Below are 25,735 nucleotides of genomic sequence, written 5' to 3'. Positions count from 1 at the left end.
ATGTTTAAGTAGTGAACATCACATTTGTTTATACACTGTGGTAAACCTCCTCACAGTGTAACAATGCTAATTCCTCCTTTTTACCTAATAAGAATGGTCTGCCCCCCTGTCCCCCATGAGCTTCAGATAACAACCAAGGTATCCTGAACCAATGGCTTAGAACTATCATACCCAATGTAATCTCCCATAACCATTTTTCCCAACTCCTGGAAAAAAAGGAATAAGCAAGTAAAGGATTACATGCAAGCCTGTCTACCCTGTTTCCTCTATGTTATAGAATCTCCAACTCTGTTAAAATTCACTTTAGGTTGTTCTTCTTTTATGCTTTCATTTCTTTTTAAATTCTTTACCACCTTTTTCATGCCTTGCATGCTTTTTTTGGTAAATCTTTTTATCTTTATTTCAGTTGTGAACAGAAGCTTAATTGTTTGTGGCCCAGTGTACAGATTGTGCTAGAGAAATGCCCATTCATTAATGCTAAGGGAAGAGTGAAGCCATTAGCTTTTAATGAATTTTAATGAAATGAAAGGCATAAAGAATTTTAAAAACTTTGAAAGTATCCACAAGTTCTCTTTAAATTATTTCCCTGGAATCTACCTACTTCTCTATTTAAGACTTTTTCCTCAAGCACTGATATTCAAGCACAGGATACACATTCATGGATCTTCCAGTCAGTGTATTTTTCTTTAAAATAATAATTAATATTTAATTAGCCCTTATCTTGTGTTTTTCCCTATTTTAAGCATTTCGATATTAATACATTTTAACCTCACAAAAACCCAGTGAGGTAAAACTCTTATTATCCCATTGCAGCACTGAGACAACTAAGGGACAGAGAGGTTAGGTAATAATGTTAGTAAGAAGTGGAGTGGGAATTTAAACCCAGTTAGTCTGCATCCAGAGTCACTGTTTTTAACCACTGCCCCATGCCTCCTCTCTGATTTTATTATTACAATTTTTTCTTTACTTCCTTTAATTTCTTCCTTTGTTTCTCCCTTCAACAATTTTACACAGACATACTTTAACTTGATTTGCCATTTATAACGAGTTGGATTGTGAAAAAACAAAAAAAACCTCAGGCTTCCCTGGTGGCGCAGTGGTTGAGAATCTGCCTGCTAATGCAGGGGACACGGGTTCGAGCCCTGGTCTGGGAGGATCCCACATGCTGTGGAGCAACGAGGCCCGTGAGCCACAATGACTGAGCCTGCGCGTCCGGAGCCTGTGCTCCGCGATAGTGAGAGGCCCGCGCACCGCGATGAAGAGTGGCCCCCGCTTGCCACAACTAGAGAAAGCCCTCGCACAGAAGCGAAGACCCAACACAGCAAAAATAAGTTAATTAATTAATAAACTCCTACCCCCAATATCTTCTTCAAAAAAAAAAAACAACTTATTTTGAGTGGTTTGACTAACAAATGAATGCTAGATTATAACCCATTGAGAATTCAAGGCAAGCCTTTACCTGTTTTCAAACTACAGAGGTCAGATGGCAGTAAATTGCAGTGTTGGAGGCCACGCAGTGAAAACTGAATGTGTCATATTCTACCCTCAGAGTTCCCATCATGTAGCAAGAACCTTATTTAAATCTTAGTAGACCATAATGGGGATTTAAGGCTTTCTTTTGGGCTTTCTACATCTGTTTTAAGAAAACAGAATAGAATAGTCTCTTTCATTTGCTCCACATCTGTACATTTTCTGTGGTGTACCAAATGTGTTTACCTTTCTATGTTGTATCGGTGAAGGGTGTTGCGCCCCAGTGAAAAGTCTTATTACCATTTAGAGGTTTTCTTAATTTGAGTAGATTGAAGTCTTAATAATTCTGAGTATATTAACTTCAGTTTCCTATATTCAACATACCATATTCATGGTTTAAATATCTCAAAATGTATTAAACTGATGAACTGCCTATATACTTCACTTTTACTTTTTTATTTATATTTTTGTATATAAATTTATTTATTTTTGGCTGCGTTGGGTCTTCGTTGCTGCACACGGGCTTTCTCTAGTTGCAGCGAGTGGGGGCTACTCTTCGTTGCGGTGCACAGGCTTCTCATTGTGGTGGCTTCTCTTGTTCCCTCTTGTTGCAGAGCACGGGCTCTAGGCACGTGGGCTTCAGTAGTTGTGGCTCGCGGTCTCAGTAGTTGTGGCTCGCGGGCTCTAGAGCTCAGGCTTTGTTGTGGCGCACGGGTTTAGTTGCTCCGCAACATGTTGGGGTCCTCTTGGACCAGGGCTCGAACCCGTGTCCCCTGCATTGGCAGGCGGATTCTTAACCACTGAGCCACTAGGGAAGCCCTATACTTCATTTTATAACCATACGTCATCATTATTCCAAAAGTCTCTACATTTTTTAGCAGCTTGTCTTCTTCCTTTTATGGAAGAAGCCCTCCTGGCTCTCATTTCCATGCTTGTTTCATTTCACTACCCTGTTTCTGATCAGATAGTTGGTGAATGGTGGCAGTTCCATTGACTAGGTCCTTTTTTTCTATTCCAGTTCTCGCTGTCAAGGGAAACTAGCTAATTAACAATCATTTATTATCTGCTATTTTAGAGCATAGTTCTCTTAGACTGTCTCTCTGCCTCCATGTGGCTGTATGCCATAGATACAGCCTTGGACTAGAATCTGTTCCTGGCATGCAAACAACACAAGTCTTGAATTCCAGTCCAGTGTTCCCTGAACAAGTGGCATCTGCCTTCTGGTCCCTGGATGCCATAAAAAAACAGACTCAGACAGTGACCTTGCCTGATTAAGGCCACGGTTTAAATTAAAACAGCCAAAATACAGAAAGATGTGAGAAAATCATGGGAATTAACAATAATGAGCTTCATGTTCTGTTTATCATTGTATGATACAAGAAATTTCTGAGAGAAAACATTCATACAAGGATTTGATGAAAGCAGAGACAGTATGTCAGGAGGAGTAGATTATTTAAGTGTATGATTACCAAGATAGTTTGATAACAATGCTACTCTCTCTTCCCCCAGCCCAATTTTTTGGTGATGTGATTTTTACCTGATTTTCTTTTTTTTCTTTATTTTTGGGGTAAGAAGAGCAGACAAGATTGAGGTGTGATGAAGGATTGGCTCAGTAGGATTGGCTAGAAAGTTGTAAAGCATCGATTGAATTATTTCAAATCCTTTTTTATTTAAGAAAGGCATAAACATTAAGATACAAAAGTTACCTGATTATTTTTAGAGAACACATATTCACCATGTTTTCTCCTGAAATGCAGCCAAAGATGAAGAGATAATTCCTAGTTCTATAATTTGTTGAATTGCTGTAAAAATGAAATGTCTTTGTTTCTAAGTTTTAAACAACATAAGGTTGGGGAAATGAGAAAACACACTTAAATTCTGAATCTAAGGCAAAGCAACAATGCAGTACAGATGTGAATATGTTTTCAGATACAATTTAGAAAAGCAATTATTAAGTAAAATGTCTGAGAGAAGTGTTTAGATTTTGCTCTACCTGTAATGAGTACCTTGGTATGGATTCTGTATATGGCACAATTGGACCATGAAATGGTCCAGAAAGTTTTGAAAAATGACTAACATTGATCAAATGTATTTTCTTATTGTACTCTGTTCATTCATTCCTAATTTCTACCTACCTTCTTACCTCACCGTCTCATATTGAATCCTGCATTTTAGTATGCTCTCTGGCATTCCAGTGTCTGAAAGGCAAACTGTTTTGTATAAACCTTCTCATCCTCGTCTATTTGTTTATATTTAATTTGTGAATCTGATTTTTAGGAGGAGGGATGGAGAGAATTGGGAAGGGTAGCTGGATTGGTGAATGTTTGCACCCTGGACTGCTTCATCTCAGGTTTTATTCTCAATAAGTCATTTCTGAAGTCTATTCAAATTGCCCAGGTCTGACTGTGTGTTCTTATCAAGGATAATGAGATCCTTTCTTGGTGCCGTAGCTATTCTGCAGGATTGATTGGGAAGATGCTTATATTTCTGATGCCTGTCACAGGAAGTTGGTGCAAAGTTAAGATGGAATAAGTGATGAGATAAAGACTGGGTTAGAAAACTGATTACAACTGGGAACTTGCTAATCACTGACCTCTGTAGGGATCCTCTGGTTTATCACTAATCTCACTCACGCTTGGCATTTTCCTGTGCTGCTGCCTCGTCATTCATAGCTGTGTGAGTAATCTGGCACAGAGTGAACAAGAGGAGGGCATAGAGAGTCCAGCAGCTGTGCTTGTTGGCACTAGATATTTAAATATCTTCAATGTAGCCAGCAGCGTGCTTGGCACAAATGTTAGCCAATAATACTTAAATAAATTGTTGTGAAGAAAATAGGCAAGCATTTATGTTTAAAACCCTCCCTCTCTTTCCTTCCCTTTAAAAAAAAAAAATCTGTTAGAGTTCCTTTTTAGATTTTTTTTCCTGTAAGTTTAAACAGGTTGCTACCAGAATGAAGACTGTAGTTCTGATATTTAGCATCATCCTAGGTTCCTTCAGAAAAGAATTTCCAACTACTTTATAAGCATTAATTAAATTGTGCAGGCCTGTGTGAGGTACATGTTACTGAGTTGGTTTTCCTAAAAGAGTGAGTTGGGGCCACTGATGTCAAGTGACTTGTAACTTTTCTCTCAGTGAGAGAAAAGCAAGAGCCAAGACATGAATCCAGTGATCAGAATTCCTAAGTCTCTGCTTAGATATACTCAATGGCATTAGAGGTTTCCACACTTTGTAGGATAGTATTTTATGTTTCTCCAAGTGGTCACTGTGATTCAAATTACATGAAACCTTTGGTAGTGTTCACCCACAGAAAGGGAGGGAAAGCTTCTCTATAAGTAAAGAGGATTAGGTAATTAATGAGTTTTCAGAGATACCCAAGGGGGAGGAGGATATTCTGCTCATAAAACTGTGATCAAATTTAGATTTCTGGCCAAATATTTAGATTTGCCTATGTAAGGATTTTATATTGTTTCTCTGAAAACTAAATATAGAAAAACTCTCATGATTTATATACTGAAATATTACATTTTGAATCATGGTAATGTTGATCTAGGTAATTTTTGAAGCATCCAGGAATTCTCTTTCTAAGTTAAGCCTTTATCTTTTGAGAAAAACAGTCTCATGCTGCTCGTTTAAAATATAGTGATGCAGTTTTTTATTTAATAGATTTTGAGTTTGAATGTAAATCAATATGCCTGAATGAACATTGAGATAATACTGGCTTTCAGTCAAATAGGGAAACTATTTGTTCTAATTTGTGCTGTTACTCATAAAGTCAACAGTTATTTCTTGAGTAATATCTACTCATTGAAATTACTAAATTTTGCTGGAAATTTTCAAGTATTCACTGGACTGCTGCAGAAATAAATGCTGAGCCAGCTACATCTTCCATAATATCTTTTTCTCTAGTCATTCCCTCATAAAAACATTATTTTGCATTGGTAGGAAAAGAGCACATACAGCTAAGAGGGTATTATAGGTCAGGTTTCTCCAGCCAGTAGATTGAGATCTACAGGAGATCTTGAAAATTTATTGTCATATCTCAGAGCTTCCTTCAATCACTCCTTGGTATTAACAGGATGAAGAATACAGCTAGCAGTGCAACCAGCAGTGTAAGTAAAGCACCTTTCACAGTGCCTTGCACGTAATAGCTAGTCAGCAAATTCCAACAGCAACCTCAAGACTTTGAGAGTGAAGAAGAAGCAGTGGAAGCGTCCTACACTGCTGTGTACCCTAAGGAAGGTTCAGCAAAGCAGCTGGAGAGTTCGTGAGCCAAAGTTGGTCAACAAAGTAATGCCATGTCTCCTGGGAAGGGGTGTGCTTTACTTTCCCCACCATACTCTGTCAAATGTGTTGAAAGCAAGTGGGCCTCAGTACAAAAGCAGTCATGGATTCTAGAGCACAGCAGCTGGAGCAGTTCCCCAAAGGAACTGACTTCAGGGAGTTAGTTACATTCCCCAAAGTAGGAGTTCTGCAAGGTGTGTTCTCATGGCTGGCAGAGCAATTAATTTTTTAAAAATTGTTTTAAACGTATACAGACAAATCCCTGCATTGGCCACACAAAATAATCTCTCAGTATGTCATTATGTAACCTCTGATCTTGTCCAACTTGTTTATTCTTATAGATTAGGAAAGTGAGGCCCAGAAAGACATGATAAGAATAAATACTTTTATAACAGGCACTTGAAGCAAGAGTAACATCATCATGTGCCCTTTGTGAGAACTGAAAAGAATAGCTATTACCTGTGAGTGTAACCAGCATAACTGCCCACGTCTCATTATACCCAGAGCCAACCTCTGGAGTAGTTGGGCTTTGCTGCCAATTATTTTTGGAACGATTTGTCATCATTCCCTCTTTCAGCTGGAATACGTTTCATATGCAGTGCTAAATCAGTTGATTGGTAGAGGCTGCTTGGAGGGCTCAATAGAGAAAAAATTTTATACTGTATTTGGGATCCACTAAATGTCTTTGTATATGATTAGAATATAAGAATTGTGTCCTAAACCTCCAATGGAAAATAATGCAGTATAGTATGCTGTTAAGAATTTGGTGTCAGATAGCCCTACATTCTAGTCTTTCATCTACTTAGTCTGTGACCTTGAGCAAATTATTTTTCCTCATTAGTGCAATGGGAATTTAATAGTACGTACCTCAGTGGGTCAGGACAATTAAAGCCATCACTACCTTTCATCTGGATTATTTCAGTAAGTCTTCTAATTGGTCTTCGTGCTTTCATACTTGTTCCGCCATAATTTATTCTCCACACAGCAGCCACAGTGATACTTTTAAGATGTGGATCATCTTTTCAATAAAACAGTACTGAAGTCAATTGGATATCCCTACAGGAAAAAGTTGTACCTTGACCCCCTACCAACATAAAAACCAAATTCAGATTTAAGTGTGTGAAAGATTAAGCTTTTAGAAAAAAACATAGAAAAATAAATTTGTAACCTTGGAACAGGCAGAGATTCTTAAACAGTGCCCACACCAAAGAATGTTAACCATAAAGGGGAAAATGCACAAATTGGACTATGTTAAAATGAAGAATTTATGTTTATCAAAGATACCATTAAGAGAGTGAAAAGGCAGCCTACATAAAATATTTATATAGCTACAATAAAAGGTTTTGTATCAAAAATACGTGGACTCCTACAAATCAGCAAGTAAATGACAAATAATCCAATAGGAAAAAAGTGAGTAAAAAATGTGAATAACCATTTCACCATAAAACACCTGAATGTCCAATAATCATGAATTCATTGTGATTCACCAGTAGTAACTTGGCTGCTAAAAATGTCTGTTAGGTCTCCCACTGCATTAATAAACAGATTTGCAACAAAAGAGCTAATCGTTACACAAATCTCTTTACTAATAAGAATGCTGGAATGTTATATAATATTCTGCAGTTTTTATTTTACTGTTGGAAATTCTATTTTCTGAGAGTTCTCCCTCACCATCCTTACACTTTGGCTTTTTAGTGTTATTCTTAAAATGTGGGTGATACAAAGTAGAAGGCAATCATCAGTGGACCTTTTTTTGGTGAGACTCTGTGTTCAAAGTAGTACTGCTTTGGGTGGGAGTTGGACAAGGTATCCTCTGAAGTCTCATTGAAAAATGAGTCTTTGATCCTGGGAAAGGTCATTTCGTCTTACTTGGTATTTATAATTACTCAGAAATGATGTAGGGGTCCCTTAATTCACCTGCACTTCAAGGAGTTTCCAAAATCAGAGTTTACTTTTACCCTGCTTAAAATCTGAACCCTTACAACCAGGGTTCCCCAAATTGGGTGTGGTACATTCCATCAACATAAGTGACCTGCCAAGAGGATTCCTGTCATTTCGACTCTTTCCTCCACTCCTCTGGGAGTGGACATGCCTTCAATTTTTGAGGTGGAGTAAGTGTTAGAAATTTCTGGTCATGTTCTTCCTACCCCTCTTTTCTGGGGCTTCCAAGTATTTAGCATAAATTCAGATAGGTTAGGGTAACGTGATGAATCAAAGATGAAATTTAAAATAATTTTATTTAAGGAAATGTGAAATCCTGCATTTACAATAGAAAAATCACTTATATAAGTAAAGGATAGGATGACTTGGTTTCTGTGGTTCAATTTTTTTTTTTTTTAGTCTAATTTATGCCCCAAAAGGTAGTATGACTGTTAAAATTAAAAAAACCCAGTATATTCTTGACGGCATTTACGGAGTAATGAAATGCAGATAGAGTTGTAAAGGAAGGCAGGTTTCCATGTTTCTCTTCTTTTGTGTCTTCTTATATTTCCTTTTCTCTTTGCCATTTTGTGTGTTTAGTCCTTACTTTCTATCCCCTTCTTTTTCTTTTGCCGATTAGGGGGAAAGGGCATTTAATTGCTTTTGAAAAAAAATCAGTGAGCTCTATCTCTCTATCAGATGAAGGATGGGATCCTCTTTATATTTGGTTCTCACCACACTAGAAACTTCCAAGACTAGCTAGATTCTCACTCTTTAGGCCTTGGGCAAAGGAAGCGTGTTCAGCTCTGACCTTAGAGTTTACTCAGGTGTCTGATCAACTTGTCCCAACCAGTGCATATCTGTTTTATCCTTGAGACTGATTGTTCCCACAGCCTTCGGATGGCATGATCTGGGTCTAAATGAAAACCAATTGACAACTCTTAAGCTGTGCGTAGGGCAGAATACAGCTTATCTCCCAGACCACTTTTGTTTGAAAATCACTTGCCTTAAAAGGCTGTATTGTTCTCACATGGGCCACCTACTCAGAAGACCCATCTTCTGTGAAATGGTGGGTAGTTTCATCTCCACCTTTAGTATGATCAGAAGGTACGTATTACTCCATTCAGGTTTGAATAGGGGTCCCCTTCCTCGTTCAGTAGGCCTTATGGATTGTGTCAGCCCCAGGCAATTGTCTGTCCACTCTTCTGGAACCACCCACAGTGTGTTTTGGATCTGAACCTCAAGACACCTGACCTTAATTGTGAAACTTGTTTTTCATCCAAGTAAGGTATAAACTTCTCTACTTCTTGACACCTATTAAGGGCACAGGCTTGGGTCTTCATCTCATAACCCCACCATCTGTCAGATTGACTAACCCATAAATGTTTGATGGAATTTATCAAACTCAAATTCTTCCATCTAGTCAACTCTTGGATATTTGTGATTCGGTTGGGGAGGAATGGGTTGGCAAGGAATGGGAATGAACTGTGCCTGTCAATCCTCAGCCTCAACTTGACTGTTGATTGTGTCCTATGCCAAAAGAATGTAGGTAAAATATCTTTTGAAGAGTTCTTTATAAACTAATATTAACATTAGTTTGTATTTTTGGAGCTTAGGCAAGCAATGGAGAGTTGCAACTTACTGTTGTGAAATGTATGTTTTTGCTACGGAACAAAACAACTTAGAATTCTTTTTTTTTTTTTTTTTTTTTTTGCGGTACGCGGGCCTCTCACTGTTGTGGCCTCTCCCGTGCGGAGCACAGGCTCCGGACGCGCAGGCTCAGCGGCCATGGCTCACGGGCCCAGCCGCTCCGCGGCATGTGGGATCTTCCCGGACCGGGGCACGAACCCGTGTCCCCTGCATTGGCAGGCGGACTCTCAACCACTGTGCCACTAGGGAAGCCCAGAATTCTTTTTTTTCAATTCCAAGAAAATTTGTTATAATAATGACTGCCTCAAATAGTTCATACATCTTATACAAACAACTGGGTAAAATAATTTCTTGAATCAGTAATTTGCTATTTCTTGAACAATTGTTATAAATCCTATCCAAATTAGTCAAACTCATCTGTCGTATCTTGAGCATTTCTCAGTTTGGGGTCAGAAAATACTGAGTCTGATTAATGTAAACCATGTAAGTCTAGGTACTCAAAATACTTTTGCACACAAAATACTTATTTATGAAATACGTTTTTGGCTTGATACACAAATATGTATATAAATGTATATCTTTCAATACATGTTGTTCTTCTCCTAGTGTTGAGGTTCTTATCTTAGGGTGGAGTCTAGAGACTCCCAGAATGGAAGGAAAATCAGTTAACTTGGACAGGGAGAAAATTGTCATTTTTATTTTTCCAGTCTCCAAGTAAAATTTAGCATTTCCTTCAATTTTGAATGAGGGTAGCAAAACAGTCCTGATAGTATCTATGATTTTTATCGCTAATAGAACAGATATTCTCATAGTATAATATAGTTGTTGCAGATATCTTTAAACTGTCATTTATGATTTGAAATTACCATTGTTACTAGGCCTGGTTCTAGATCTAACTATTTAATGTGTTAATTAAAAGGCACATATATTACTATGCAGCAAATTTCTTTAACATTTTAATAACATACCAGTTTACTTTACAATACTACATATTTTGCTTTGTACTTTTAAAAACTTTATTGTGAAGACTGCCAAAGAGGCCCAGGATGCATACACGCCCACACACAAATAAAACCCCTCTGCTAGAATATCCCAGTAAAATTTTTATAATATTTTCTCATAGGTGTTTCAAGAGAAATTAGATATACATTAAGTTACTAGTAGCTGATAAATTGTATTCAGCTGATGTTTACTGTTAAAATTGTCCACATACTGTAATTTATGTATAATATTTATGTAGAAGTAGTAACCCCATAATACAGTAGTCAGAAGTTTTTCTTATTTGTCAGACACCTAAGATTAAACAAAAAGACATAGGATTCATTTTAATTCATGAAAAGAGTTCTTGTGAAAAGTAATTTTGAAAGAATTAAAGATTATTGTCTTTTAAATCTCAGACTGAGTATGCATTATTATATTTCAGGAGTACCCAGACTTCTAAGTCCCTAAGAAATAAATAGTTCCTAACAAATTAAAGGTGAAATAAAAATGTATTTACATTTTGGAATCTCATTTGAATTAGGTTCATTGTCGTTTTAAAAACAAACTACCAACTTTCCATTTCAGAAGGAACTTTTACTTTGAAATATTTTGAGCTTATATTAAATGAGTTTTCATTCTTTCTGGTTTGAATATCCTCTGTGAAAAGAAGAAGTTTAGAAATTTTAATAGGCACAGGAAGTAAGTTTTAAAACTTGACATTTTCTTAAACAGTCTATCTGATGGGTAGCCTCCACACAGATACTTAAATTAAGATTGTATTTGAAATCTGTACTTTATTAAAAAACAGACCTAATATTGATCTCTCACTCTGTTCCCTTTACCACCTCAACAATTAAAAAAAAAAAAAGATTCCTTACTAGTGTATTTGAGTGAAAGTATAACAGTTGTTGCTTAGTTTCAAGTCTTTACTGGTTGTTTGAGATAACGTTTCAGGAAGAATTTACAAGGTTAAAAGGGCTTGGTGAGTATTTCAACTATTAATAAGTTGATAGTGTATTGTGAATGACAACTCATTGGCATAGTCTTTTTTTTTAAACTTTATGATATTGGTTTAAAATGTTACTGTCTCCCAATTCTGTCCTGCCAAGTGTATGAGACATGATTTGTTGTGTTTTTCTTTTCATAAATTTATTTATTTTATTTCATTTTATTTTTGGCTGTGTTGGGTCTTTGTTGTTGCATGCGGGCTTTCTCTAGTTGCGGCGAGCGGGGGCTGCTTTTCATTGTGGTGTGTGGGCTTCTCATTGCAGTGGCTTCTCTTGTTGCAGAGCAGTTGCTCTAGACACACGGGCTTCAGTAGTTGTGGCTCACAGGCTCAGTAGTTGTGGCTCACGGGCTCTAGAGTACAGGCTCACGAGTTGTGGTGCACAGGCTGTGTTGCTCCGCGGCGTGTGGGATCTTCCTGGACCAGGGCTCGAACCCGTGTCCCCTGCATTGGCAGGCAGATTCTTAACCACTGTGCCACCAGGGAAGCCCCATGATTTGTTTTTAAAGGCAACATTTTCTTAAAATTGAAGACATATACTGAGAATGATTTTTAACATCTCATAAACTTGTTTAATGTAGTTGATTAATAAAGTACTACCTGCAAATCATAGATGTGGGCTGTTCTTTATTTTTTCCCAGTGATCTGTCTGCCTGTTATGGTGTGTTGGCATATCCCTTCAGTCTCTTCCATATTCTTGGTCTGGCAGGGAGGGGTGTGTGTCAGAATTGCAAATGCATAATCCTTTAAGGATTTTGTGAAGCCACATTCCAAGAGTTGAAGTGTAGAATCTAAAACTGTGAGATATCACCTTGATTTTTATAAGCGGTCTTACTTGTGAAGGATATATTTAAAGAGTTAGAAATGTTTTTCTTTTTAATTTCATATGTGTATTTTGCAAATTAAAATTCTTTACGTAGAACATACTACTTGGTGGTGATAATGTGAGGCAACTAGACCACATTAATTAACCTGTTCTCATAAATCAGCATTTTTATGTGTTGGCATTGCTTCACGTGAAATAGGTGCTTCATCAGGAACAGACAGTAAGTGCGTCTTAAGACATATGCTGTAATATCCTAATGGGCCCAGAAATTATACTCTTAATTATTAAAGTGTTTTCTAATAACTGACTTTGTTATTGGAAGAATTATTTTGTATATCTAAAGGTTCAGTAGATGCCAAGTTCAGGTTGTAAGATTTCTACATCAGTTGGCCAGTTGAATACATCAGTGGGGTGCATACATCAATGAAAATGATAGAGTATTACTACATATGTCTCTAAGTTTTTTTTAAATTATGCACCCTATCGGTAAACAATTTTCAGCATCCCATCTATGTATGCAGTTTTTTAAATTAATAAACTATACATTTTTATATAATCACAAGCTGATATCTCAGTGTATAGTATACAATTATGGTGACTTCATATAGCCTCAATAATTTTAAATATTTTGGATAACTTGTCAGATTTAATTACATTGTGTTTTTTTTACCCTGAAATGAAGAAAAAGAATTAGCTGTGCCATTGTCATTTTTACTTGTATCTCTATCTTTGATATTAACATCAAACTGTGAACCTTGCAGAAATCTTTTTAAGCAACATGTCTATTTGTGAAAGACTGTTTAGTTTAAAACTATATACTATTTGAAAATTGGCTTTACTGAACTTACTTAAACTCATGTGTATTGAAAAGTAAACGAGTAAGAACACTACTGTCAATTGTCAGCACTGTGAGACACCTGCTCTCCCTCTCAAGCTGGCCTATACCATTCCTGATACTTAGCCATCAGCTTTTGAACTGTAAATATAATCCCAACAGGAATTCTTATACATTTCGGGGAAGAGTATAAATTGGCATGACAACTTCAGAGAAAGGTAATACTTATGAAGTTGAAAGTGTGCATTGTTTAACCCAGCAGTTCCACTTCTTTGTGTCTATCCTGGAGAAACTATTATGTGTGTATAGGACGTGCAAGTATATTTGTTTAAGCATTATTCATGATAACTAGAAAAAAAAGCAGAAACTGTTTTTCTATTTTTCAGTAGGAGAATAGATCAACTGTGGTTTTATTTGTATAATGGGACATTTTATAGCAGTAAAAAATGAATGAACTAGGTGTTTACTTTTAACATATATCTCAAGATGTATACCATGTAACCCCCCATCTGTTTAAATGTATTCAACACAAATAGTAATGTATATTGTTTGAATACATGAATATGTACTAAAAGATTCAAAATATACATGGGAATCATACCAGTTTTATGATAGTGGTTACCTTGTGGTCTAGGGTGAGATGTGAACTGTATCTTTACTGTTTCAATTTCTCAGAGAGAGAAGGAAAGGGGAGACTGTTCAATCTGAAGCAAATACGGGAAAACATTCTCACTTGTGGGTATATGAATCATACTATTGGCTCTATAGATATCCATGCTTTTGAATATTTTTTTTTCATTATTTCACGTGACTTGAATGGTAGTAAGCTTTTTAAGTCTTATTTATTGGATTTTTGTCTTCTTGTTTCTCATTGGTTCTCTGTACTTCCATGAATGGTCTAGAAGTTGAATTGACTGTGTGTCAGTAAATGAGGATTTTTATATGGAGCTATTTTCTTTGTTTTACAGGAAAAACTTCAGAGAGGGGCTCATTTTCCCTGTACAGCAGAGATACTGGATTACCAGGCTGTCAAGTAAGTTAATAAATAACAAAAGCAATGAGATAATTCTTTAACACATAGATAAAGACTTTAACAGAGGAGGTAGAAATTTATCCCATTTATTTCACCATTATTTGTACATTTAATTTGTGACTAAATGTGGTGGGTTTTTAGTAATTAAACATATTTTCTTTTTTTCTGCTCCTCTGCTTAAAATGGTTTCCCTTCCACAGTTCACCAGATTTTCTTTCTCTAGCATCAAAGAATTTCATAACTCACCTCCATTTTAACTGGAGGCAAAGTAGCAGTTAGCTTCCTACCTTCTTCCAAAATGCTTATTTCTGAAAATGATGTTTATTTATTTCCTCATGAAAAGAACAGTGTTGCTGATAGAGTACAAGAAGAACATAAAATTGCTCTGTGTAGCTTGACCATCCTATGTTAAACTTACTAATGTTGGAAGTACTTTCATTTCAACCTGTTACCAAACTCAGGTCTGGCTGCTTGCTGCTTGAAAATCAATACCTGAGGGGCAGGTGCTGGTAGAAAGGAAGATTGCTTTTAATCAGACAGCTGGCAGTCTGGGGAGAAGGCAGACTTGTGTCCCTCTCAAAACTAACTCCGAAGATTCTGCTCAGCCAAGACAGTTTTTAAAGGGGAAAAAAAGAGCAAGTAATCTCAGTTAATCATTGAGATAAGGGATCAGAGTCATTGCCATCCCCCACTGCATGTAGTCTTGTTGACTTCTTGTGATCTTTCTTTAGATGCTGTCTTGTTCACAAGTTTGTTCACACAGTTTGTTCATGAGATTACTAAAGGGGAAACTAGGGGAGAGGTCTGGTCATCTGTTAATTACTTATTCTTCATTTCTTCTTCTTTGATCTATGGGAAGAACCAACAGGTTAGGCAAGGTATTGTGTCATCAAAAGATCTGAAAACTGCTTGGGCCAGAGATGACCAGACCATGGTGAGTGCCTGGTTTAAGGGTAGTTATAATATAGCTTTGCTAAAGTGACAAGACACACGGGGTTTCCTGTTGAGGGCAGTTTCTTGCAAAGTGCTACTTGCAAATCCACATCCAATTTTTTGAGCTTCGTACAGTCTCTTTGACTTGTAATCTTTCTTTCAGCTCTTGCATATTCCTTAGCATGTTGCATGTGTACTAATGGCCATTTTCTCTGCTTCTTTCCCCACATCTTTACACTGAGAATCCTAAACACTCAGTTTGCCAGATTCCCATCAGTGTCAAGCCAGAAAGCATACAAAGGAAAGGCAGAATATATTAAATTAGTTTTCTGCTGTCTGCATGCCTTTCATGAGACCCACCCTAATTTTAGACATAGGCACTTAACTGTCATACTAACAATATTACTTCATTTAATACCTACCCCATAATTATGCCTTTCAGAATCAGAATACCTAGGTTCAAATCCCATCTCTGTGAGTTTCTGACCTGTGGTTCTAAGACAAGTCATTTAACCTTAAATCCCATCTCTGTATTGACTTCTTCATTTGAAAAATAGAATTAGCAATTTTTTCCCCACATACTTTGTAAGTCTCTGAAGGCTAAACTGCATGTACTTGAAAGGGAAAGACAGTATTTTATAAAATGAATGCATATTTTAAAATGTTTCTATTCATATAACCCACCAAAAAAAGCTATTCTGAGTCCTTAATATTATTTTTAAGAAACCAAAAAGATTGAGAACCACTGGTCTAATGTTAACACTACTGCTAAACTTGAGGGAAAAAAACTGTTGTAAGGTCTTTGAAATTACAGCTGAAGCTGTTAAATTATTGTTAATGCTTATATTAATTAATGAGTTTTCACTTAACATTTTTTATACTCCCTTGGCAAAGGTGTTGCTATTTAGTTAGAATCAGTGATAAGCTCCATTTATGTAATTCTCCAATTTTGCAAAGATGAATCTTAACAGTTTTTTGTTTGTTTGTTTGTTTTAAATGTTGAGCCTTTTAATTTATTTATTTTCATTTTTGGCTGTGTTGGGTCTTCATTTCTGTGCGAGGGCTCTCTCTAGTTTAGGCAAGCGGGGGCCACTCTTCATCGCGGTGCGCTGGCCTCTCACTGTTGTGGCCTCTCTTGTCACAGAGCACAGGCTCCAGACGCACAGGCTCAGTAGTTGTGGCTCACGGGCCTAGTTGCTCCGCGGCATGTGGAATCCTCCCAGACCAGGACTCGAGCCCGTGTCCCCTGCATTGGCAGGCAGATTCTCAACCACTGCACCACCAGAGAAGCCTGACAGTTTTTACCAGTGATTAATATGTGTTTATACCAGATTTAATTCTCATATCAAAACATTTATTTAAACCTAGATGCATAGCACTCTAATAATAATTGTTATCATTTACTGAGCACTAACTAGGCCAGGCATTGAATACACATTTAATCTGCCCCCCCTCCTTTTTTTTTTGGCCATAACCACAGCCCATAGGATCTTAGTTTCCTGACCAGGGATTGAACCCAGGCTCTCAGCAGTGAAAGCCCGGAATCCTAACCAGTAGGCCACCAGGGAACTCCCACATGTACTCCTTTTAACAGTACCCATTTTGCAGGTTAGAAAATGAGTGTTCTCCAGAGGTATCAGTAATTTGCTCAATGCCGTATACCTAGCAAGTGGTAATAAACCTTCTAAACTCCTGCTTGATGTTTTTAGCCTTGATGTAATTATACTGCAGGTAAGAATCCCTTACCTCCCTCTCATTTTAATTTGTTCAGTCATGGAGGGGCCTGAGAATTTCTATTTTTAACAAGTACCCCAGGTGATTTTAATTCACATCGACTGGGAATTATGCTTTGAGACACCCAGTTCCTCTGTATACTCCAAATACAAGCACATATGGAGTATTAAAAAAGAAGAAACTGTCAGATTGCTTTTTAATAATTTTTTATCACATGTTGGAGAGATCAGGCAGGCCTAAGGAAAAGAGAACAAGGTTACGGTAATGTATGATATGTAAAATAACAATATTCCTGTATACAGGAAGATTTATAGGTATTCAAGTCAGGGAAAGATTTGTTTTTGAAGAATTCATGGAAGCAGTGCATGGGCCCCAAAGAGAAAGCCCAAAATTCAGCACAGATGAGAGAAGATTATACTGCAACAAGGATAAATAACATCAGTGAAGACCAGAGGGCTCTTAAAATAAGTGAAAGTATTCCTTACTGTGAAAGGAACAATGGCTTTGCTATTTATTACTGTTACTTAGCTCTGGCTATGCTGTAGTTGCCAGAAGTTATGATGGTTCACACCAGCTGATTTGAGGCCTAAGTAGTAAACCCAGGAAATTCAAGAGTTTAAAAAGATGTATCACTCCCATTCAAAGAAAAACCTGTATTCCAAACTGTATTTATTGTAGTGGGTCAGAGAAAAAAAAATACACCAAAACAATTAATAATTGGCTGCCATTTTATCTTACCTGTTCACAAGCAACATAATAATCTTAACCACACAATGATACTAGAAGAAAATATAAATAGTGACTACAAAATTATATCCAAACACAACTTTGAAATCATTTTTCTTCAACAGAATCCCCAAGGAACATTTAACTCTGCTATTAACGTACATAAAATGCTGCTGACATACTGCAAAAATCAGGCTAATTTAATAATGCCTGATGGGCCTTACTTCATGTTAAGATGATGTAATAATATGTTGCTAAATGAGTCTCCTTATATTACCTTCACGGCAATGGCATAACTGATGAGCCATTAAAAGGAAACTGGTGTAGCAGTGTTACTGGAAACACTGATAGATCATTCTGCAATTGAATTTTTTTTTCTGCGGTACGCGGGCCTCTCCCATTGCGGAGCACAGGCTCCGGACGCGCAGGCCCAGCGGCCATGGCTCACGGGCCCAGCCACTCCACTGCACGTGGGATCTTCCCTGACCGGGGCACGAACCCGTGTCCCCTGCATCGGCAGGCGGACTCTCAACCACTGCGCCACCAGGGAAGCCATGCAATTGAATTTTTTTGGTTCAACACAGAGCATAGAAGCCAGCATCTTTATTAACAATAGGTATGGGGGGAGGGATAAATTGGGAGGTTGGGATTGACGTATACACACTACTATATATAAAATAGATAACTAATAAGGACCTACTGTATAGCACAGGGGACTCTGCTCAGTACTCTAATGCCCTATATGGGAAAAGAATCTAAAAATAAGTGGGTATATGTATAACTGATTCACTTTGCTGTACAGCAGAAACTAATACCATACTGTAAATCAACTATACTCGAATAAAAATTAATTCTGAAAAAATAAGAATAATATTAACTGTCCAAAAAAAACCCCAATAGATATAATACTTTAATAACTGTCACCATGAAGTAAAAAATCCTTTTATGATTATGACAGTTTGTCATTGCTGCCTCTTAAACTTAAGTGTTTATTCAAATTTGTGTAAGTTTTTTTCAGTCTTCAGCCTAGAAGAGGCAGAGTCTTGTTTTTTCCCCAAGGGACTTAATTTTCATCAGAGTTAAGATATTATACCCTTGAAAAAAATAACAGTTAACTTTAAAAACTCAGTTAACTGTTACTTAGAAATTTACCCATACCATTTGCTTCTTTAAAATCCTCTTTTTCCATTAGTCAATCTCATTATATACAGACATTTGATAATGATAAAAGTCAATACATAAGGAAGATAAAACAGTGATAAATGTGTATACACCTAATAACAGAGCTTCAAAATAAATGAAACAAAAATCAGTATAATTAGATAAATTCGCAGTCACAGTTGAAGATCTGAATACCTCTCTTAGCAGTTGACAGAATAACTAGACAAAAATTTAGTAAAGACATAGAACTAAATGAACCATATAAACTACTGTGACCTAACTGATACTTACAACATTCTGTTCCCAACAACTGAAGATATAAATCCCTTTCAAGGGTACATGTTACACTCAACAGGATTGAACAATGTGCTCATCTTTAAATCAGTGTCAATAAACTGAAAAGGTTTAAAATCATACAAAGTATTTTTTCTGACCACAAACGAATTAAATTAGAAGTCAGTGATTTACCTAGAAAAACACCAAATATTTGGAAATGAAAGGACTGTTTCATTTAGACATGGGCATATCTAAATAACCCATGGTTTTGAAAAGAAATCAGAAGGGAATTTAGAAAATATTTCTAACTATAATGAAATATGATACAGCAAAATTTGTTGGTGCAATTAAAGCAGTGCCTTGGAGAAAATGTGTAGCTCTAAATGCTTGTATTAAAAAAGAAGATCTACAGTACATGACCTGAGGTTCTGCCCTATGAAGCTAGAAAAAGAAGCACGGAATAAGTGGAAGGGAGAAAGCAGTACAGATAAGAGCAGGAATCAGTGTAATATTACACAAATAATAGAAAAAGCTAACAAAGCCAGAATTTGATTATTTGAAAAGACCCATAAACTGAATAAGTCCCAGCTAAACTAAGTAAAACAAAGGGGGAGAGAGAAGGAGGGGAAAGAACACTAATTACCAATATCTGAAATGGAAGAGAGGTTATCACTGGAAATCATATATACATTAAAAGAATAATAAGGAAGTGTTGGGAATAACTTAATAAATTTGACAACTTTGGTGCAATAAGCAAATTTCTTGACTATTACTTACCAAAAGGGGACAAGATGAAACAGAGAGTTTGAATAGCTCTCTATCTATTAATACAAGTAAATTCATTTCAAAAGCTTTTTCACAAAGAAAGCTTGACTGCCATATGGTTTCATTGGTGAATTCTTTTAAATGCTTATGGGGAAAAACAATACCAATCTTACACAAACTTATTTTAGAAAATAGAGGAGGAGGGAACACTTTGCAGCTCATTTTACAAGGTGAGCAACACGCTGATCCTCAAAATGCACATGTGGTTTGTACCAGAAGTGAAAGTTTGGCTTAATTGTTGAAAATCAGCCAGTGTAATTCAACACATTAACAGACTTAAGAAGGAAAACATTTCCAAAGATGTAGAAAAAGTATTCAACAAAATCAAATATCCATGATAAAACCTCTCAACAAACTCAGCATAGAAAGCAGCTTCCTCAGTTTGATAAAAAGACTTGCATGAAAGATCTATAGCTTTTTTTTTTCTTTTTTTTTTTTTGCCATATGCGGGCCTCTCACTGTTGTGGCCTCTCCTCTCCCGTTGCGGGGCACAGGCTCTGGACCACGCAGGCTCAGCGGCCATGGCTCACGGGCCCAGCCATTCCGCGGCATGTGGGATCTTCCCGGACCGGGGCACGAACCCGTGTCCCCTGCATCGGCAGGCGGACTCTCAACCACTGCGCCACCAGGGAAGCCCCAGATCTATAGCTTTTAAGTGTAATTGCATGCTTAAAGGTGAAAGACTAAATGTTTTCCCTCTAATATTAGTAACAAGGTAAGAATTTCCACTCTCATTACCTGAATTTTTTGTCCTAGCCAGTGTAATAAGGCAAGAGGAAAAAAGGCATAAAACAGGAAAGGAATAAATTCAGCTGAATTGGCAAATGATATGTCTATGTACATGAGAAGTCCTAAGGAATCATCAAGAACACTTCTAGAATTAATAAGTACTTTTAGGTATGTCAAAGGTTACATGGGCAATCTCAAAAAGTCAATTATATTTCTATATACTAGCAGTGAACAATTAGAAATTGAAATTATCAAAACAGTATTGTTTAAAATGGGACCTAATCAAGCTTACAAGCTTTTGCACAGCAGAAGAAACCATAAAAAAAAGAAAAGACAACCTACAGAATGGGAGAAAATATTTGCAAATGATGAGACAGACAAGGGCTTAATCTCCAAAATATACAAACAGCTCATACAACTCAGCAAAAAAACAAACAACCCAATCAAAAAATGGGCAGAAGACCTTAATAGACATTTCTCCAAAGAAGACATAGAGATGGCCACTAGGCACATGAAAAGATGCTCAATATCACTAATTATTAGAGAAATGGAAATCAAAACTACAATGAGGTACCACCTCACACTGGTCAGAATGGCCATCATTAAAAAGTCCACAGGGGCTTCCCTGGTGGTCCAGTGGGTAAGACTCTGCACTCCCAATGCAGGGGGCCTGGGTTTGATCCCCAGGTGAGGAACTACATCCCGCATGCATGCTGCAACTAAGAGTTCTCATGCCGCAGCTAGGAGTCCACATGCTGCAACTGCATGCTGCAACAAAGATCCTGTGTGCTGCAACTAAGACCCAGTGCAGCCTAAATAAATAAATAAATATTTTTAAAGTCTGCAAATAACAAATGCTGGAGAGGGTGTGGAGAAAAGGGAACCCTCCTATACTGTTGGTGGGAATGTAAGTTGGTACAGCCACTATGGAAAACAGTATGGAGGTACCTCAGAAAACTAAAAATAGAATTACCATATGATTCAGCAGCCCTACTCCTGGGCATATACCTGGACCAAACTATAATTCAAAAAGATACATGCACCCTGAATGTTCATAGCAGCACTATTCACAATAGCCAAAACATGGAAACAACCTAAATGTCCATCGACAAATGAGTGGATAAAGAAGATGTGGTACATATATACAATAAAATACTACTCAGCCATAAAAAAGAACAAAATAATGCCATTTGCAGCAGCATGGATGCAACTAGAGATTACCACACTAAGTGAAGTAAGTCAGAAAGAGAAAGACAAATACCATGTGATACCACGTATATGTAGAATCTAAAATATGGAACAAATGAACCTATCTACAAAACAGAAACAGACTCACAGACAGAAAACAGACTTGTGGTTGCCAAGGGGAGGGAGAGGGATGGATTGGGATTTTGAGGTTGGTAGATACGAATTATTACATTTAGAATGGATAAACAACAAGGTCCTAATGTATAGCACAGGGAACTATATTCAGTATCCTGTGATAAACCATAATGGAAAAGAACATAAAAAAAGAATGTATATATGTATAACTGAGTCACTTTGCTGTGCATCAGAGATTGGCACAATATTGTAAATCAACTATACTTCTATTTTAAAAAAACAGTATTGTTTATAGTCACATCAATAATTATAAAATACAGAGGGATAAATTTAACAAAAGATGATAAGACTTCAACAATGAAAACTATAAAATATTGCTGATAGAAATCAAAGAAGATCTAAATAAATAGAGACATGTACCATGTTGATGAATTGGAAGACTCAGTATCATTTAGATGTTAGTTCCACTGGGCTATAGATTTAATGGAATCTCAGTCAGAATTCCAGGAGGCTCTTTATAAAACATTGACAAGATTATTTAAAAGTTGATCTGAAAAGGCAGAGAATTAAGAAGAGCCAGGAGAATCTTCGAAAAGAAAGGAAGAAGGACTTTACCTGACTTAAAGACTTCCTGTAAAGCAATACTAATCAAGACAGAGTAGTTTTCATATAAAGACTGACAAATAGATCATGGAACAGGATAGAGTCCAGAAAGGGATCCACCCCTATATGGCAACTGGTGTTTGATAACAGCACTCCAGCAATTCAGTAAGAAAAGAAACATCTCTTTTTAATATATGGTGCTGGGACAACTATAAAACAATACTAAAAAAAAAAAAAAGAACTTCAACTCTTAACTTATATCATAGACAAACATAAGTTTGAGATGGATCATGGACTTAAATATGAGCTAAAATAATAAAGCTGCTAGGAAAAAAATAGATTAATATCTTTACCACTTCAAGATAAACAAAAATTTTTTACGGAAGATATAGAAAGCATAGAACATAGAAGAAAAATTGATGGATTGAACTTAATTAAAATTTAAAGCTTACATTCATCCCAGAACACCATCAAGAAAAGGAAAAGAGAAGCCACAGAATAGAAGGTATTAGCAACACATTTATTTGACAGAGGACTTAGGTGTAGACTATATAATGATTCCTGACAACTCAGCAATAAGAAAGAAGCAATCCAATTTTTTTACAACAGACACTTCACAGAAGACAATATACAAATGGGCAGTCAGCACGTTAAGAAATGCTCCACGTTGTTAGCTGTCAGGTACATGAAAATTAAAACCACAATGACCTGACAGTACACACCTACCAGAATAGCTAAAAATTTGTTTTATTTTTTTTTAATTGAAGTAGAGTTGATTTACCATGTTGTGGCAATCTCTGCTGTACAGCAAAGTGACTCAGTTATACCCATAGAGACTTTTTTTTTTTTTTTGCGGTATGCGGGCCTCTCACTGCTGTGGCCTCTCCCGTTGCGGAGCACAGGCCGCAGACGCGCAGGCTCAGCGGCCATGGCTCATGGGCCCAGCCGCTCCGTGGCATGTGGGATCTTCCCAGACCGGGGCACGAACCCGTGTCCCCTGCATCGGCAGGCGGACTCTCAACCACTGCGCCACCAGGGAAGCCCGAGACATTCTTTTTTTATATTCTTTGCTATTATGGTTTATCACAGGATATTGAATATAGTTCCCTGTGCTATACATTAGGACCTTGCTGTTCAAAATAGCTAAAATTTTTTGAAAGCTGAAGTTAAAATTGCTAGTTGGACTGTAAAATGGTACAATGACTTTGGAAAACTGTTTGGCAATTTCTTATAAAGTTAAATATGCATCTACTCCATGACTCCACAGGTTTACTTCCAGGTGTTTATCCAAGAAAAATGAAAACATAGTTCACCAAAAGCTTTCATCAAAAATGTTCATAGCAGGGCTTCCCTGGTGGCACAGTGGTTGAGAGTCCGCCTGCCAATGCAGGGGATGCGGGTTCGTGCCCCAGTTCGGGAGGATCCCACATGCCACGGAGCGGCTGGGCCCGTGAGCCGTGGCCGCTGAGCCTGCGCGTCCGGAGCCTGTGCTCTGCGGCGGGAGAGGCCGCAGCAGTGAGAGGCCCGCATACCGCAAAAAAAAAACAAACAAACAAACAAAAAAAAAATGTTCATAGCATTTTTATTCATTATAGCCTAAAACTGGAAACATCCCAGTTACTCATCAGCAGGAGAGTGGATAAATGACCTGTGTTACGTTCATACATTGAATGCTATTCAACAATAAAATGGAATGATCTAATGATCTCAATAATGTTATGCTGAGTGGAAGAGGCCAAATCTCAAAACTACGGTATGACTCCATTTATATGAACAGCTATAATAGGCAAAACTCTCCTGTGTTGATAAAAATCAAATCAGTGGCTGCCACTGGGAGAAGTGTTCTACTGTGAAGGTAACTCATTTCTGAGATGACAGAAATGTCTTGTGTCTTAATATGCATTCATCAAAACTGATTAAGTGGTACACTTAAGATCTGAACATTTTATTGTATGTAAAGAACAGCTTAGGGGCTTCCCTGGTGGCGCAGTGGTTGGGGGTCCGCCTGCCGATGCAGGGGACGCGGGTTCGTGCCCCGGTCTAGGAGGATCCCAAATGCCGTGGAGCGGCTGGGCCCGTGAGCCATGGCCGCTGGGCCTGTGCGTCCTCCGCAACGGGAGAGGCCACGGCAGTGGGAGGCCAGCGTACCGCAAAAAAGTAAAAAAGAACAGCTTAGTTTTTTAAACAATTAAATGAAAAGAAATATCATTTATAGTAGCATCTAAGAAACTTGGTTTAAATACTTAAGAGTAAATGTTAGAAGACATGCAAGACCACTGAAAACTGCTAAGCAAACAGTTTGCTTGGAGAAATTTTAAAAGACCTCCGCAAATGCAAAGATGTACCATGTTCATGAACAGGAAGACAATATTCTTAAAATATCAGTTGTTCCCAAATTGATCTGTAGATTAAATGCAATCCCAATTATAACCCTACCAAGATTCTTTGTGTTTGTATGGGAATTTACAAGCTAATTTTAAAATTTCTTTAGAAAAACAAATGACCTGGAATACTAAAGCAGTCTTGAGAAGTGAAGAACAAAGTTGGAGAATTTATGCTATCTGACTCTAACATAAGACGTAGTATAAAGCTGTTGTAATTAAACAGCATGGTACTGGTGTGATTGAGAAATATGACACTGATATAGAATAGAGCCCAGAAGTACACCCACATTTATGCAGTTCATTTGATTTTCAGCAGTGTTTGTCAAAGTATTCCAATGGGAAAAGAAAAGATTCTTAATTAAAAGTGCAGTAACAAATGGATATTCATATGGAAAATTATGAATGTTAGTCCTTCTCTTACACTGAAAGCAGAAGTTATTCAAGGTGGATCCTAGACCTAAATGTAAAAGCTAAAACTACAAAGCTTTAAGAAGAAAACATAGGAGAATCTCTCTTCAATTAGGGGATAAGCAAAGCTTTGTTACACAGAATACAGAAAGAAAAAAACGGTAAAAGAAAAAAATGATAACTTAGACTTAATCAAAAGTAGACTTCTGCTTATTAAAAAGCATAGGTTGGGCTTCCCTGGTGGCGCAGTGGTTGAGAGTCCGCCTGCCGATGCAGGGGACACGGGTTCGTGCCCTGGGCTGGGAAGATTCCACGTGCCGCGGAGCGGCTGGGCCCGTGAGCCATGGCCGCTGAGCCTGCGCGTCCAGAGCCTGTGCTCTGCAACGGGAGAGGCCACAACAGTGAGAGCCCCGCGTATCTCAAAAAAAAAAAAAAAAAAGCATAGGTTAAAAAAAAAGAGTAGACAAGCCACAATCTGGGAGTCAATATTTGCAAAACATATATCTGACAAAGTACTAGTATCCAGGATATAAAAAGAACTCCTACAAATCTATAAGGTTACCCAAGGCTTCTCCAACTTTTCTTTTTATGACAAGGTTACGTGCAGTTGATGAACAAATTTCCAGTCCCT

The 25,735-nt window shown here is 37.4% G+C and overlaps 1 protein-coding gene across 11 annotated transcripts in view; it reads left to right on the top strand.

Annotated features, from left to right (window-relative positions):
• TCF12 (transcription factor 12) overlaps positions 1 to 25,735 on the top strand; it is a 391,021-nt gene that overhangs the window by 254,783 nt on the left and 110,503 nt on the right. For 7 of the 11 annotated variants that reach the window (XM_033436994.2, XM_033436999.2, XM_033436993.2 and 4 more), the window contains 2 exons: positions 13,938 to 14,002; positions 14,862 to 14,936. In XM_033436994.2, coding sequence (XP_033292885.1) covers positions 13,938 to 14,002; positions 14,862 to 14,936 — 140 coding nt within the window. The remainder of the gene's footprint in view (positions 1 to 13,937; positions 14,003 to 14,861; positions 14,937 to 25,735) is intronic. The other 4 variants (XM_033436997.2, XM_004274661.3, XM_033437004.2 and 1 more) reach the window with 1 other exon arrangement.

The sequence above is a fragment of the Orcinus orca genome, chromosome 2 (assembly GCF_937001465.1).
Source record: "Orcinus orca chromosome 2, mOrcOrc1.1, whole genome shotgun sequence".
NCBI lineage: Eukaryota > Metazoa > Chordata > Mammalia > Artiodactyla > Delphinidae > Orcinus > Orcinus orca.
The sequence above is the reverse complement of the archived record's forward strand: the minus strand, read 5'-3'. Positions and strand labels throughout refer to the sequence as shown.